Source organism: Hippopotamus amphibius, chromosome 12, assembly GCF_030028045.1.
Source record: "Hippopotamus amphibius kiboko isolate mHipAmp2 chromosome 12, mHipAmp2.hap2, whole genome shotgun sequence".
Taxonomy (NCBI): Eukaryota; Metazoa; Chordata; class Mammalia; order Artiodactyla; family Hippopotamidae; genus Hippopotamus; species Hippopotamus amphibius.
Window position 1 is genome coordinate 16526623 of NC_080197.1, and position 13981 is coordinate 16540603.

Below are 13981 nucleotides of genomic sequence, written 5' to 3' on the forward strand. Positions count from 1 at the left end.
GCTCTGCTTTGTGTTGACACAGTTCTCTTTGGGACACTAAAGGCCCTTAGTTTTAAGGACCCGAGTGCTCGGGGATGTCAGTTTTGTTAATGTCCCCTTATGGGGCAGGAACCCGTCCCAGAAACTCTTCCAGAGATACACAGGAGGGAACAGGGTAGTGGCTGAACCCAGTCATTTTACAGATGTGGAAACTGAGGCCCAGGAAGGGGATGAGACTCCCCAAGGTCACATTGTGGGTGATTGGCAGTAACCAGATCTCACAGTTCCCAGAAGAGACTGTGGTTCAGGTGGTCCCAGTGACACGGTGGAGCTGGCCAAGGACAAAAACATCAGATTTGGGGGTGGGGCAATTCCACTCTACACGCTGAATAAGAGAATGAGTAATCATTTAAATAGTGCAGAGATTTGCCCACTGGTCCACACCGGACGGTAAATGTTTGCCTTCAGTCCATCTGATCCCTGCGCTTGTCATAGTGGGAGCAGCTGGCCTCGCTGGTTGAAAGTCGTGCATTTCCCCCACAACACGGAAAACCCACCTCTTCACACAACAGAAAAATAGGCACCTGCTTCCGCTCTGCAGGGCTAGCTAGGGACATTGGCTTGTGGAGAGCCTCTCCTTGGTGGCAATCGTGGCCACGCCTTCCTAAAACAATTTGGACCACGAGGGATTTGCACCTACAGGGCGACTTTAGAGTCGTGCTTGTGCTTATGACGAGACTTTAATATATTTTTGGAGAGGAGGGAGGAGCTTACCACATTAGGACATGAGAAACTACCCGTGGCAGAGGACCGCATTGAGGCCACGGCCCGTCACCCCTCTCCAAGCTCTGGGGAGGGTGCACAGACTGGTGAGTCCAGACCCTCCGGTTCTAGGACCTACCCCCAGCCGAGGTAGGGCTGTTAGATGGACTTCCGCCGGGCCAGGGACCTGCCTGCCCTGCCGCGGCCCCCAGCCCCAGGGCTCGCGGGGGGCGAGAAGCCCAGATTGTCGCGGGCCCACAACTCCAGCTCGTGGATGCGGTAGGAGATGGAGGTGGAGCCGGCGGGGTGGGAGGGGCGGTAGGGCAGGGCGGGGCCGCGGCTCGCGCGCGCCCCCTGGCGGAGCGGGCGGGCAGCGCGCTCCGGCGCGTCCGCGCTGGCCGCCAGGAAGCGCAGGACCACCAGGTTGAGGAAAGCGCCGATGACCGTGAGCCCCAGGAGGATGTAGAGGAAGCTGAAGGCCACGTAGGGGGGCTTCCTCTGCAGCGCCTCGTCGTTCTGCAGCGCCACGAAGTCGCCGAAGCCGATGGTGGTGAGGGTGATGAAGCAGTAGTAGTAGGCGTGGAAGAAGGTCCAGCCCTCGAAGTGCGCGAAGGCGGCGGCCCCGAGGGCCAGGGTGGCCGCGCACACCAGCAGCCCGGCCACCACCATGTTCTCGGTGGACACGTGCGGCCGCCGCAGCCCCAGGCAGCGCTTGGCCGCCAGTAGGAGGCGCCGCACCAGCGCGTTCAGCCGCTCGCCCAGGCTCTGGAAGGTGACCAGCGTCAGGGGGATGCCCAGGAACGCATAGAACATGCAGAAGACCTTGCCCGAGTCCGTGCCCGGCGCGGCGTGACCGTACCCTGGAGGGAGAGAGGAGGGGAGGGTTGATGAGCGTCCAGCTCCATCTCACACTCTCACCTGCCTCCTACCTGCCAGGTCTCTCTTCCCATCCCCCAGGGCTAGCAGAGCATCTTGAAATGCTGGTTGGAACTAGGTCATTCCCCGGCTTTAAAACCTTGCATGGTTAGACCCAAACTGTAAACAACTCAAATGTCCCTCAGCTGGGGAATGGATAAACAACCTGTGGTACATCCATACAGAGGAATTCTTTTCAGCAATAGGAAGGAATGAACTACTGTTTCCTGAGCAACAAAGGATGAATTTCAAATGTATTATGCTCCGTGAAAGGAGCCAAGCTCAAAAGGCTACATACTGCATAGTTCCATTTAAACGACATTTTGAAAATATTCTGGCAAAACTGTAGGGACAAAGAACAGATCTGTGGTTGCCAGTCCTTGGAACTGCAGGGGAGGTTAACTAACTACAAGAGGGCAGGACAGAGGACTTCCCTGGCGGTACAGTGGTTAAGTCACTGTGCTTCCAATGCAGGGAGCACAGTTTGATCCCTGGTTGGGAACTAAGATCCCACATGACCCATGGCCAAAAAAAAAGGCATGACAGAATTTTGGGGAGTGATGGAAATGTTCTATGTCTTGATCGCAGCTGCAGTTACAAGACAGGTTTTCATTTGGCAAAATCTGCAGAAGTGTACACTGAAAAACAGTGAATTTTAATGTCTGTAAATTGTGCCTTGAAAGAAAGAAAAAGCAAAATCTTTTGTGGCTGCCCAGCCCCCACAGGGTGAAGTCCCAGTTCGCAGGTGATGTCCAAGCTCCTTCACGCTCTGAACCCCCTCACCTCTCCAGCCTCAACTCACATTTTCCCAACCAGCATGTCCTTTTCTCGTGGTTCCCGTCCCCCTCCACGATCTTTTCCCTCTGCCCCAGTCCACGTCTCCCCTCCCAGATCCTGCTCCAAGCCAGCTCTCACGAACCACCTCTTCAGTGTGGTGGAGCTCCTCACTGAGTCCCCTCAACTGTCGTAGGGGACTTGAACACAAGTGGGTTTCCCTGAGTCTTAGCACACTGGGCCATCACCGTGGAACTGGTGGATATGTGTCTCTTCCAGGATGGAGAAGTGACAGCTTTCATGGTTTTCTCAAAGGGCCCCATAACCCAGGAAAAGTCAGTGGTCCTTCCCCAACAGAATATGCCTCCTCTAGCAAATTGGCCCCATCTGCCAAAATGTAAATACACCTTTGGCCTGTGCAGTTCCACAGTGAGGAAGGCAGTCCTCCAAAATACACACACGTGCCACGTGGTGTATGCACATGAGTTGTTGTTGCAGCATTGTTGTTCATGATGAAAATTAAGAAACAGCCCAAGTGTCCATCAAAAGGAGCCTGGTTAGATAAGCCATGGCGCCATTCCAACGATGGCTGTGGTTCCAACTGGGGGCAGTTTTGCCCCCGAGGGCACAACTGGCAATGTCTGAAGACATTTTTGGTTGTCGTAGCTGGGAGGTGGTGGCTGTGTGCTACTGGCATCTAGTGGGTACAGGCTACAGTCCTGCTTGACATCCTCTGATGCACAGGACAGTGCCCACAACAAGAACAGCCAGTCCAAAACGTCAGTGGTGTCGAGGCTGAGGAGCCCTGCTCGCCAGCCATGAAAAAGGGAACACAGTTCTTCAGGGACTGATGTAAAAACATCACAAAAATATATGAAGTGAAAAAAAGCAAGAGACAAAACAGCATGTATAATCCAATGTCTCATAACATGTATGTGTGTGTTTTAAAGGAATATATAGAGAAGATATTTGGAAGGGTACTCAAAAAGCTGATAACTGCATTTGATCCAGGGAAAGGAATTTATGGGTTGAGGGATGGGGAGAGACAGAGACTTCCTTTTCATCCTATACTTTTTGTACCCTATGTGCAGTGCATATATAACATTTGAAATATCAAATACAGATACACACACACACACAAAGATCTGTGATTCTACTTCCATGTTTTTACTTCATGGCCCTATCAGTCTGCCTCTATCTATTTGGTGTGTGTGGGGGTGGGGGGACTCGGCTGCCACTAGACTGTGAGGTCTGTGAGGCCAGAGACCATGCTGGTCGTTTCTCTGTGTCCCTGGTCACCAGTGAGTTCCCTGCACAGAGCCTGACACAAATTAAGGGCTCAATGAAAGTTTAATAATCAATAATAACAATAATCAAACCAGATTGAAGGGGGTGCTGAGTATGAGACAGAGCACCCCCCTTTAGGAATAAAAGGCCAAGCAGTGCTGTTTCCATATGTTTGGAGCTATATTTTGACAGACAGGTAAATGAATAATGATAATAACTAAACATGCTAGGTACGCTACATGGATTTTATTTAATCGTCCCAATGACTATATGAGATGATATTATTATCCAGATTTTACAGATAAGGAAACTAGGCTCAGAGGGAAGAAGCTGCCCAAAGGTCTCAGGACTGAGCTATTAACCACTATCTTCCATAGCTTCGCGTTGTCTCCTGTGCATATGCAGAGCTCAACTCCTGGGTTCTGGCGCCTGGCTCGCTGCAAGGCTGGCTTATGCAGCCTGAACCACACAACCAATGCTGGCGCCCCCAGGTGGCCAAAAGAGGCAAAACTGCTGTTTCCACAGGCCCTTCCTCCCACCCCCTCCCAGATGCTGGTCAGAGGGAGCAGTCAGAAGAGGAGGCCAAATCCAGCTGGGAGGCCTCCAAAACATGTAGGGGAAGGCAGAGGAGGTGCATAGGGTCCCACACCACTGGCACAGTAACCGGGAGGGTCTTAGGCTAGGCCTAGATAGGGAAGCAGGGATGCCCATGTTAACAGGAGGGGTCAAAAGAGTTGAATGGGAGCTGGGCCTACAGTTGGCAAATAACGAATTGTTATTATTGCTAATTAATAGTCCCCATTTAGCCTCAGCCTTGTGCTATCCATTTTACACACTTGACCTCACTTAAACCTGGTAATCACTCAGTGAGTGATTTCACTTTGTAGTTGAGAAAACCAGGGTTCAGAAAGGTACAATCAATTGCCAGAGAAGGCAGGAGGCAATAGAGGTGAGAACAGAACTCTGGTCTATGTAATTGCAGAACTCAGGCTTTTAACTCCACTGCTAAATCCACAAACTCACATTGGCTTGCAAGAGCATTATGGAGGAACTTTCTCCATGGCACTGGCTTCCAGGGTGATGGTCTAAGCCCAAAGGGACCTCCACAGCCGGGGCCTGGGGAGTGGCTGGCACCCAGCGTGGAGCCCTGCAGAGCCTGATTCTCTCCTGTTCTGCTTCTCCAGGCTTAGGCTCAGCAGGTACCAGTCAGACGGTAGCCATGGCAACGGCTGGCGGTCCAGATGCTGCAGAGAAAATGCTCTGGATCCCCGAGGGTGAGGTCCAGAGCTGGTGGTAATCACTCATTCCTTCAACAAATATTTATTGAGAGTCTACTACAGGCTAGGCACTGGCCATACTGCGGGGACTACTAAGACAGAGTAGGTGCCCGTTCTCTCTTGTGTTATAATACAAAAAATCAATCTTTTTTTTTTCTTTTAGTGCTTTCTATGTGTCAGGCCCTGTGCTAAAACTTTCCGCATATATTATCTCTTTAATGATAACTGTCTCACTACAGCCTTGAGACTGGGCTTATTAGCACCCCCATTTTATAGAGGAGAAAACCGAGGCTCAGAGAGGTTAAGCAACTGGTCTGAGGTCACACAGCGAGCGTGATGCAGCCAGGCAAGGAAGCAACTCCAGCCATTTGGGCTTCCGGCCCCACTCCTGAGGGTCAGCCTCTTGGCAAACGAACCTACTAGCTCCTCCCAGCCTTGCCTGCGTGGAACGACAGACAGCCCATTCGACAAAGGGAGGCCAGTGAGGCTCGGCGAGCTGAAATGACTGGTCCAAAGTCACTCAGCTGGACAGGGGCAGAGGTGGGATTCAAACCGGGGGACGCCGCGGGCGGCTGGGGATGGAGCGAGCCCTGAGGGGAGGCGCCGGGGCCGCTCACCGATGGTGGTGATGACGGTGATGGCGAAGTAGAAAGAGCCGGCGAACTTCCACTGGCGGCCGGCGCGGTGCGGCTCGGCTTGCAGCGCCAGGCGCTCCAGCTCGCGGTAGTCCTCGGCCGAGAAGCCGTACTTCCTCCGTAACTCGCTGCGCTTCTGGGCCAGCAGCCGCTTGCGGCCGCTCTCCGCCTCTGACTCGAGCGCGTCGAAGACGGCGGCGCCCACCAGCAGGTAGGACAGGATGCACACGATGAGCGCGGCGGTGCGCACGCTGTGCTTCCTCATCGCGGAGCCCCGCGCCCCGCTCCCCGGCCCCGCACCGCGCCGGCCGCCGCCCCGTCCATGCGCCCCGACGGCTGCCCCGCGCACCACGCGGCAGGGGCTAGGGCTTCAGGAGGCTGGGGTGCGGCACCCATGGGCGGGGCCTCGGCGGGGCGGGGCGAGGCGAGGGGGGCCGAGAGGGCTTCTCCAGCTGCCACTTCCCTGCCGCCTTCCGCACAGCTGCCTTTGTTTACCCGGTGGCGCCCCGGGGCTAAGGTGTCTGCAAATAGTGACAGTTGAAGCAAAGCGCCCAAAGCCCAGGTCTGCAAGAGCCCTGTCTCCACCACTATGTCGTCCTGTGACCTTGGGCAAGTCATTCATTCCTTCGTTTGGTCCGTCATCCAACAAATATTTACCAAGCACCTACTGGTGCAAACAAGATTCCTGGTGTAAATAGAGCTAATATCCTAGGATGGAGGGTTAGCTAAAAAGCAAACACACAAAAAAGATAATTTAAGAAAAGTGTGAGAAAGAAGGAAAACGTCTTTTTTTGCGAGGGGAGGGAGTTGCGGGGGGACCGCCAGCTAAGGTGGTGGGAGAAAGCCTCCCTGGGGAGTGACTGGGGCGGGAGCGTCCAGGCAGCACGTGCAGTTCCTTTAAGCAGAGAAGCCGGTGTGTCTGGAGCCACCCTTGGGGTGCTGGGGGGTCAGGGTGGGGGGCGGGGAAGGGAGACAGAGTGTCCACTTCACACAGGGTTTTACAGGCCCTCCCCAAGGTTTATTTTTCAGTGCAATAGAAAACCCTAGAGGGACTTCCTTGGCGGCCCAGTGGTTAAGACTTCATGCTTCCACTGCCAGGGAACTAAGATCCTGCATGCCACCAGGAGCGACCAGAAAAAACAAACAAACAAACAAACAACGAAACAAGAAACCCCAAAACCGTAGAAAGGTTGTAAGCAGGAAAACAAACACCAATGATCTGATTGACATTTTTTAAAAAAAAACATTCTGGCTGTCATGTAGGAAAGGGATGGTGGCCCAGAGTGAAGGTCAGTTAGGAGACTTTTTTTTTTCTTTTTGGCTGCATGGCACGGCAAGTGGGACCTTAGTTCCCACACCAGGGATCCCAAATCGGGGCCCCTGCAGTGGAAGCGCAAAGTCTTAGCTGCTGGACCACCTGGGAAGTCACCAGTTAGGAGACTTGTCATCCAAATGCGTGCTGAGGGTAGCCTGGAATCCGGGGCACTGCCCTGGAGTTGGAGACAAGTGGCTGGATCTGAGATGTTGAGGTGAGGGATGGAGCCCGGCACACATGGTTCGCCACATTTCCCAGCCTCCCTGGCACTTAGGAGTGTCCATGGGACGGTGGAATGAGGGCAGAAGTGACCTGTGCCACTTCTAGGCCTGGCCCATAAAACCCTCCCACACGCCATGCCCCGCCTGTCTCCCCCACCTGCAGACTGAATGTAGAGACCTAGTCTCTAGGAGAGGACAGAGTCATGACGTGGGAGGGGCGGGGGTGTCTGAATGACACGTTGCAAAGGGTTGCCCAACAGGAACACCAATTTTGAACTTCTGTGGCATTAAGCCCCTGACATCTGGGGTCCATCTGTTACTGCAGCTCACGTTAAGGTATGCACAGCCACAGGACTTGCTGATGGGTTGGATGCAGAGGGCAAAGGGGAGGGCTCAGGAATGATCCAGGGGTTCTTAGCCTGAACAGCTGGGTGCTTGGAACGCCTTCCATTGACCTCGCTCCCTGAGGAATCTACCCCTGTCCCCCGGCACCAAGGCAACACTCCTTTCAGAGTCCTGGGTGGGCCTTCATGGAGACTCTGGGCAGAGTACCAGCAGCCTCGCCTGCAGCTCTCTGGAGCACCCACCTCACAGGTCTCTGTTGCAGCCTTGACATGCACTTGTCCCCCTGTGACCACTCCAGTCCCTATCGCTGCAGCCGTTTGCTTTTTTTATTTATTTATTTTTTGCTCCAGCTACATTAAACTTGTGCAAACTCTTACTTTGCTTGGAACAGTCCTCCCCGCAGCCCATTCAACAGCCAACGTTTATTGAATGCCTGCTAGGGGCTAGGCATTGGTTGAATCACTTTACACGTATTCATACTTTAATCCTCACAACCTCTGTATGGGGTAGGGGCTGCTGGCTGATGTCCTCTTCATCCTTCCCCTCTCCCTTAGTGAGAAACCTTGCCTGACTCCTCAGGTGTCCCTCTTCGGTGCTCCTTGAAGACTTCCAGGCTCCTGCTATCTTGCATTCCTCCCACTGCATTGTAATTCTCGAATTCCATATATATGTCCCCCTGAGGACAGGGATCCCACCTTGGTCCGCGATCTGTCCCCAGCACCCGGGTCTGGCACAGGGCACACATCCAGTGGTTGTGGACGAACGAGCAGCAGCGGCATGTAGAGCATGGGCTCTGCACCCCCACTGCCTGGGATTGTATCCCACTTTGCTTACCAGTTGTGTGAACGTGGGATGCCTCCGTTTCCTCAGTTTAAAATGGGGTTAGAAAAGTTCCTGTCTCATAAGGTGCTGTGGTCAGCAGAATAGTGGCTTCCCTGAAGATGGTCACGTCCTATCCCAGAGGCCTATGAATATGTTAGGTTATGTGGCAAAGGGGGATTAAGGTTGCAGATGGAATTAAGGTTGCTAATCAACTGACCTTGAGATGGGAGTTTATCCTGATGATCTGGGTGGGCTCAATGTGATCCCAAGGGTTCTTATAATTGGAAGAGGGATGTGGAAGAGGGGGAACCAGAGAGATGCGAAGTGAGAACTCAGCCTGATGTTGCTGGCTTTGAAGTGGAGAAAGGGAGCCACACACCAAGGTTCGCAGGTGACTTCTAGAATCTGGAAAAGGCGAGGAAACAGATTCCTCCCTAGAGCCTCCAGAAAGGAAGGCAGTTGTGCCAATGCGTTGATTTTAGCCCAGTGCGACCTGTGTAGATCTCCGTCCCACAGACCTGGAAGGTAATATGTTTGTGTTGTTCAAACCTTTAGGTTTGTGATCATTTGTTACAGCAGCAACAGGGCACTGCTACAGTGGTTGTGAGGATTAAAACAGCTGCTAGATGTACAGCCCTGAGAGCAGCGTCTGGCCCTGAGGACTCCTCTAGAAGTGTTAGCCCGTGTGGCAAATATCACAACAGAGCAAAGGCCCGGGTCCTCAGGGACGTGAGACTCAGTTCTTGCCCTGACTCAGTTCTCAGGCAGAATTGGGGCACAGTGTCTGGTAGAGGGGACCTCGGACCGCTTCTTCCCCTGAGAAGCTGCAGGGGGGCAGCTCAGCGGCCCAGAAGCAAAGGTGCTTGTGCTGCCACCTCAGCCTTATTTTTAGCGATGGTGTCAGCAAGTTTGATTTTCTGATTCCTGCTCCGACTTCAGAGGAACAGAAACCTGGGCTACAGTCTCGGAGTGGGGGTGGGTGGGGCACCAACACCCTATAGGCTGAGAAGGGCCTGAGAAGAGCTTGTGGGGACAGCGTGGGGGTGGGGGGAAGCTTGGTCTTAGGGGAAGGGCTGGGTCCCCCCCGGGGACATTAACGAGTCCTGGTCTTGCACACAGCTGGGTCAACGAGGCCTGGGTTTAAATTCCAGCTCGTCCACTTTCTACCTGGGTCTCCGTGGATAGAAGTCTTCCACTTCTCTGTGCCGTGGTTTTCCCATCTGAGAAATGGGGCTGATGGTCATGCCCATCTCCTGCGTTATAAAAGACACCGTATATCACTTTCCAGGTGCCCAGTAGCCACTTTTCCTCCCTTTTTACAACTGCCTGCCTGCAGGTGTCAAGAATTCCTTTTCCAGAAGCAGGGGCAAAATGAAGACTGTGGAGCACTGTCCGCACCAGGCCCATTTACAGACATTGCCAAGGGAGCCCCCACTCCCCAGTGCAGGAAGCTGGGGTGCAGAGGGGAAGAGACCCTGCTTGCCAAGTCCTCACAGTCAGGCAGCGGCTGAGTCAGGACTTGAACTCAGGGCTCTCTGGCCCCCAAGGTCATGATCCTTTGGATACATGGTGCTGCCTCATCAGGAAAGATGCTGGGGGCTTTATCACCTCCAGTGTCCTCTCTGGATCTCACTTTCCTAATCCCTACGGTGGGGATGAGGAGCGCTGGCTGGCCGGCCGCCCCCACCGTTGTGAGCATCTCATGAGACACAGCTGAGAGGTGCTTTGTCAGATGGGTCCGCTGAAGGGAGGTGGGTATTATTGGGGCCATGGGGAGCTGTCTGGCCCTGCAAGGCAGGTGACATTGCCCTGTGTTTGGCATTTTCGGTTCAGCAGCTCTATTTTAAGCCAGAGGAGGTTAGAGTTTGTTATGTGTGTTTCTCAGCTTGGAGAACTGTCAGCTGAGCAGTCAACAAAAACAGCAACACCCCAAAGCCCCCCCTGCAGCTCCCCCTCCCTCTGCCTCCCCTGACTTCTTTTTCCTTTGGCAGTCTGAGGGGACCCAGTGATTTTCCTCTGTCCCTTCATGCCAGCGCCGCACCCCAGACGCATCTGAGGCCTTGATCTTCTTCTTCCAGAGCTGCAAGGTTGCTGGCTTTGAGGACAATGAGGGAGGTGATTCCAGTCCCCAACTGGGTCCTTGACACCTTTCGAAGCACTTCACATCCCTGATGAGTCAACATCCTTCTGAAAGCTGTATGAGCCAGGCAGGCCTTGTCCTTCCCACATCGGGAAGAGAAACAGGCTCAGACATAGAGAAGGCGCCACGTGGTAGGACAGTGGTTAGGAAAGAACGTGAATTTCTGAGTGAGCCAGATCTCAGTTCCATCTTGGGCAAGTGGCTTCACCTTTCTGAGCCTCGATTTCCTCATCTGTGACATGGGGGTAAAAGTATCTGCCTCCCAGTATCTGCCTGTTACTATGAGGATTAAATGAAAGCATGAAGGGGCACTCAGCACAGGTTAGGTGCCCATCAAATGTTAGCGCCCTCTCCACCCAATTAATTTCTTCTTTCCCTTTTCTACACTGCTTATTCCCCAGACCTACTGAGATCTTAAGGGATTGATTTTTATAGTAAGAATATAGTTCAGTAATTTTCCAGAAGGTCATAAGCCCTGAGCATTTTCCCTGATAAGATCTCTCATCTCTCTCCTAAAAGAATGGATTATTTTGAATGAGAGGTACCAGCTCCTTCGGGATGGCAGCTGTGGCTTTTCTGTAGCCTGAGCACCATTTAGGGACCTGGGTTGCAAGAAATTAAAAGCTGCCTCTTGCTAATTTAAAGAACATTGTAGGTAGGATTTGCGGGGTGGGGGGGGGGGGGTCTTCCAGGATCTTCCAGGCACTGGAAGACAGGCTACATGGTTCGGGGTACCCAGAGAGATGGAACCTATTGTCTGGGAAACAGCATCACCACACCTGTGTGGGGAACACCATTGTTCCTAGGCTGCTGAAGATATTACTGGTGGGGGGGGTGGGGGGTGGGGGGAATGACAGCTGTCTGAGCTTGACCCTGTCTCTGGCTGTTGGGACCCACCAGGGCTGCTCAGAGGATTCCTAACACATGTTCATGGCCATTTGGTTGGAGCCATTGAGAGTTTGTTCTTGGCCCTCCTGAGGATGGATATCTTTAGGTTAATGAAGATACTAAAACCTTTACTCTGGTTAATAATTTAAAAAACTGTTAGAAGTATGGGGGGGCTGTTAAACCATTCTCTCCACTTTCACATGCAATTGAGGATTTTTTTCACTGAAATTTTTTTGCTTTTTTTTTTTGAAAGAACCTTTTCTCTCTGTCCATCCCCACCCCCATTTTTTTCCCCTGCTGTTCCTTTGGTGTGAGGGGGAGCATTACTCTGAGGGTTGTACTGGACTAGAAGGACATTTACTGAGCAGTTACTATGCTCCAAGCAGGGAACTAGGCACTTAGCAGGCATCACCTCATGAAATCCCCACAACACCCGTCACTTTTAATCCCACCTTCCAGAGGACAAAGCCAAGACTCGGGTGCAGTGATTTGCCTTATGTCACACTGTCAAGGAGGGAGAGAGCCATCCTGTCCCGCTGTCAAGTTCTTGCTCCTAAAGGCGATGCTTCCCCCTCTCTGCCCTGAGGAGCTGCACGGGGTGTGGGCACAAGATGACAGCTGCTGCCACGTGGCCATTCCAGCTCAGCTGTAGCCCCCTCTCCTGCTGCCAATGCCCAATGCCCACCCCTTCTGTTCTCCAGTCAACATAAAGAATTGAAGTCAAGAGACATCTGAGTCACAGGGAACAGAGCTTGTATTTCAGAAGACATCATTGGCTGGAAAAGGGTCAAGACAATGAAATTAAAGAGCCTGAGATGCTAAGAAAGGCACGTGTTAAGTAAGAGCAGCACAGAACTGTGCTGTCCCATAGGGTGGCCACTGGCCGTAGGTGGCCACTTGTATTTAATTAAGATTAAATTTCATTAAAAATTCAATTATTTAGTTGCACTAGACACATACCAAGTGTCCGTTAAACACATGTGCTAGGGTCTGCTACATCGGACAGAGCAGATACAGAACATCTCCATCACCACATTGCTGGTACAGAGACTGAGACCATAAACTTTCAACCTGACTGGCTGATTTTGAGTCTTGGCTTCACCACTTACCTGCTGGTATCCTGGGTCTCAGTTTCTTCACCTATAAAATGGGGTTCATAATCCCGTAGAATTATTACTACATATCCAGCTCAGTTGGGACCAGTGGTTAGTCGGCTAATCAAAGCAGCAGGGAATTATTTTAAATGATTCACACCTTGAACATTTGCCACTGTTAACTTTGAGTGTGGGGCTGTTCATTGTCTTTTCACGCTGTGCTCCTTATATGAACTACACCAGGATCTAGCGACTTGACTGCAGAATCCCTCTAGATTCTCATGGTAATTTTTTTTTCCAGATCTTTTGTACTTGTTTCTTCCACACCTAATTTGGCAGTCTGTTTTAGCAACTCAGTTTTATTGGGTTTTCATAAAAACAAATCTCTTTCTTTTTGCACTCATGTTTCACCAGCTTATGGAATATCTAATTAATACCAAGTGCACTGGCACAAACTGTCTTGGGGACAAACCTAACAGATTCTTGGCAAACATGTCATTCATCTTAGCCTGGGCTGCTCCAACAGAAGACCATGGGCTTGGCAGAGGTGGGGACTTAAACAACACACATTCATTTTTCACAGTTCTGGAGGCTGGAAGCCTGAGATCAGGGTGCCAGTATGCTTGGGTTCTTGCGGAAAGCCCTTTTCCTGGTTTACGGACTGCTGTCTTCTCATTGTATCCGCACGTGGCACAGAGCACAGAGAAGAAGAAAGCTCTCTCCTATCTCCTCCTATAACAGCACTAATCCCATCCATAAGGACTCCACCCTCATGACTTAATTACGTCCCCAAAACCCCACCTCCTAATACCATCACATTGGGGGTTAGGATTCCAACATATGAATTTGGCGGGGGCAGGGGTGACACAAACTTTCAGCCCATAACAGCATTCTATGGGAGAGAGCAGAAGGGAGCAAGGGTGCCAGAGAGTGGCCCCCTACCTGTGACCATTACTTATACTCAGGTGGAATAGAGAGCCCTGGTTAGCCTGGTGCACTGATTAAACAGACATTAGTAAAGCGAGCTTCTTTGTCTCACTACTCTGTCAAAGGCTATAGTGTGGCATTGTCTCTGAAAGACATCTGCCCAGCCAGAGACTACATTTCCCGGCCTCCCTTGCGTCCAAGTATGACCATGTGACTAGTCCTTACCAATGGAGTGTGAGTGGGGGTGGTGTCACTTCCAGGTGGGGTCTTTAGGAAGCAGGTGAGCGTCTCCATTCCTGCCTGCAATTTAGAGGCAGAAGGCCCCCGAACCCCAGGAGCTGGTGGAGCTGTAACATGTAAGTCACCTGGCTCATCACAGGAAGGAACGCAGCCCTCCAACCAGGAACACCTGCCTTGGAATATTACGTGAGTAAGAAATAAACTTCTGTTGTGTTAAGCCACTGAATTTGGGGGTTTGCTTGTTATAACAGCCACAATAAGTGAACTCTCATTAATAAATTTACTTTATAGGGCTGTTGTGAGGATTAAATTAGATGATATACATGTAACAGACTCTTAAATGGGACTTTTCCTTTTGTC

The 13981-nt window shown here is 51.9% G+C and overlaps 1 protein-coding gene across 1 annotated transcript; it reads right to left on the bottom strand.

Moving 5' to 3' along the window:
* Positions 1-900: 900 nt before the first annotated feature.
* Positions 901-5909, bottom strand: KCNK15 (potassium two pore domain channel subfamily K member 15). The gene is made up of 2 exons (XM_057703546.1): positions 5612-5909; positions 901-1601 (listed from the first exon to the last, which is right to left on the bottom strand). Exons 1-2 carry the CDS (start codon positions 5892-5894, stop codon positions 901-903), a joined length of 984 nt encoding a protein of 327 aa, XP_057559529.1. The 5' UTR covers positions 5895-5909.
* Between the last annotated feature and the right edge of the window lie 8072 nt (positions 5910-13981).

What these genes read in the sequence shown, in the direction of transcription:
- KCNK15 (XM_057703546.1), bottom strand. Translation starts at nt 5,894, where the DNA reads ATGAGGAAGCACAGCGTGCGCACCGCCGCGCTCATCGTGTGCATCCTG. An exon ending in CACCGTCATCACCACCATCG is followed by an intron (nt 1,602 to 5,611) that starts GTGAGCGGCCCC and finishes CTCTCCCTCCAG; the next exon opens with GGTACGGTCACGCCGCGCCG.